Source organism: Morone saxatilis, unplaced genomic scaffold, assembly GCF_004916995.1.
Source record: "Morone saxatilis isolate NCDOM2014 unplaced genomic scaffold, NCSU_SB_2.0 Contig18, whole genome shotgun sequence".
NCBI lineage: Eukaryota > Metazoa > Chordata > Actinopteri > Moronidae > Morone > Morone saxatilis.
This window is the reverse complement of record NW_023339740.1, coordinates 25682989-25685654: the sequence shown is the minus strand read 5'-3', so window position 1 is coordinate 25685654 and position 2666 is coordinate 25682989. Positions and strand designations below refer to the sequence as shown.

Sequence of the window (2666 nt, the reverse complement as noted above, 5' to 3'; positions counted from 1 at the left end):
TCTGACCAGTGTGAGATGTGGAGAAGGACAAAAGCTTCCTAAAAACCCAGAAAGGATTGATTTCTACCCCTCTGTCCTGGGCTCTGAGGGCTTTAACTCAGGGACTCACAGCTGGGATGTTGAGGTTGGAAGCAGTCCGGTCTGGGCAGTGGGAGTGTTAGCGGAGTCTGTCCTGAATAACGTAGACAGACTGTCTGGATTATTCAGAATTGTGTTCTGTGATGGTGAGTACACAGCGGACTCTGATCCAGATCACCCCACTGTTCTCCCAATAACAAAGAAGTTCCAGAGGATCAGAGTCAAACTGGACTGGAACAGAAAAAAGCTGTCATTCTCTGATGCAGATACTGACACACACATACACACCTTTACACACCCCTTTACTGAGAGGCTGTTTCCGTACTTTAACACTGTAAATACACACCCACTGAAGGTTATCAAACTTCCTGTCTTTGTGGGAGTAAGACAGTAGACAGAGAGATGATATGGATGATGATTATGTGAGTGGTGATGTGCATATTTTCCTATTGTTTCTTGTTAAGGCATTTCAGTAATGCTGTTTTAGACGTACAGTAACTTTATCAGTGTGAACATCGCCTGGGTTTAGCCTGTCTCACAGCAGCGCATTTGACACAGTTGGTGTAATCTTAGTCTAAAAATAGAAAATGGGCAGTTGGTCCTGTGAAACCAGTCACCAAACCATATGCTGTTACTGAAAATGTTAACCTTATCTAGCCAGTACAAAGTGAAGGCCTTCCCTTACCTAAACTAGGGTGAACATGCACCCATGAAGTTGCTTTTTTATTGTTGTTTTTTTGCAAACTGGGTCTTTTTTATTATAGTTTCATCCATCATTTTTATCAGTTGTAGGTAACATTTTACGTAGGATCTAAGAAGAGCAAGATGATCGCACATTAAAAAATAATTGTAACATTTTCCTTGTATCTTCCAAATGTTTGGTAAAACTGGGGTTAAACATGACATGGGTTATAAAAATCAACATTTTCTTTTGTTTCTATTTATTTCTTTTATTACTCTATATTTTATTCTTTGTTGTATTTTGCATTCCAAAATAGTTATCTTTATACAATTACGTTTGCAATCTGATGAACGGAATCTGTGGTATACTGACAAAATGTAAAATAAAATTTTTAAAACTCTCATACTGTTACCTTCTGTAGTGGTGCCTAGGACAATAGTAACCATTACTGAATAGATCTTGTAGAGAGGTTGTTTTTTGCACTACTTTTTCTAAGGTCTTGAATGACTGGAGCACCGTGTTAGCTGAATGGTTAGAGCACATTAGCCTCGCAAGCATTTTGACCATTCAGCCTCGAACAATAGAGATTTTGTGTCTTCTTCTTCTTCCTGCAGGTGAATAGACATAATTTTACTGTGCAAGTAACAATTGAGAAATTTCTCCAAATTCATGGAGACATTCCTTTGCAATTGCTTGATAAAAACCTGAATAAATCTTCAATTCAACTTCATTTTTTTGACTTTGTCTCAACCCTTTTGGTGGTTGCAAGCTAAATCCTGGGACTTGCAGTTTACTTTTTGACTGCCCTCTTGCCTGCAGCAAAATCTAAAAGCTTCCTTGAGATTTGCGTCCCGGAGGACCCAATCACAGTGCAGTCCTCTACAGCACATACCGCATGGTACCAGCATACCGTTTGGTTCTCTCTTCACTGTCACTGTTAAATAAAGCCCACAGAAACAATCTTCAAAAAAACAAACACTTCATCTCCAGACAAAGGGTGTGTTATGAGACTAAAAGCTCCTAAATGGGCTTTAAGGTGTCTATACTATAGCCAGCCACACTTTTTGGTTTGCGTGACACCATAATGTACATGATAAGCAGCAACATATTGACTTCTTTTGTAAAATCTTTGTAAACTAGTGTTTTGGGTTTTTTGTCTTGTAATCCAACCCTTCCTGTATCCCATCCATATTCCTAAAGGTCCCTACGAGTCTTCCCCACTCTCATAAACAGCTGATATGACTGTTATTGAACGGCACTCCTGTCTGAATGAATTATGAACGATTTAATTAAATGATACATTGCATTAGCTCGATAAATTGTATAGATTTAGGATTTTCCTTCCATTATGGTGAGGTCCAGGGATCCAGAAGTAAAATTTTATTTTCCTGTGACAGTTGGAGCACTTCAAGGCTATGGACATGAAACTCTCCTGGTTGAAGCATCAGTTCAAAAGATGTTCAAAAATATGGTCCTTTGATTTTAAAAACAGACAGAGGGGCAAGTCTGGGTAGATAAAAACTTGGACTTATTATATTCTGCATTACGTCAAGTGCTGTATGTATATGAATCATTGTACACAGTGTATGGTGTAGTGCAGGTGTATGTGATTATGCAATTCCTGCATTGGACTAAGAAACTACTGAGGAAATTCTTAAATCCCTAAGAACAAAGACAGGTTTTTGTTTAAACAAATGTGTGCTGACTGTGTGAACATGGAGCCTTTCATTTCTTATTCTATTATCAGTGGAGAATAGTAAGTGGTAGTGACCAAACAAAGGTAGGTGTATCGTCAAGCTTTGTTCTCCTCTCCTTGGCTGCTCGTCCCTGTCAGGTTGCATTATGGGCAGCAGGTTGGCTGTTGAAGGTGACTACAGCCTGCAGAGCGCTTCAAGTTCATTCTGTC

At 39.1% G+C, this 2666-nt stretch overlaps 1 protein-coding gene across 1 annotated transcript; it reads left to right on the top strand.

Moving 5' to 3' along the window:
• Position 1: 1 nt before the first annotated feature.
• Positions 2-1059, top strand: LOC118328192 (E3 ubiquitin-protein ligase TRIM39-like; the record flags this gene model as incomplete). The annotated part of the gene is made up of 1 exon (XM_035661804.1): positions 2-1059. A coding segment is annotated over one exon (471 nt), but the record flags the coding sequence as incomplete, so codon positions are not given.
• Positions 1060-2666: the final 1607 nt, after the last annotated feature.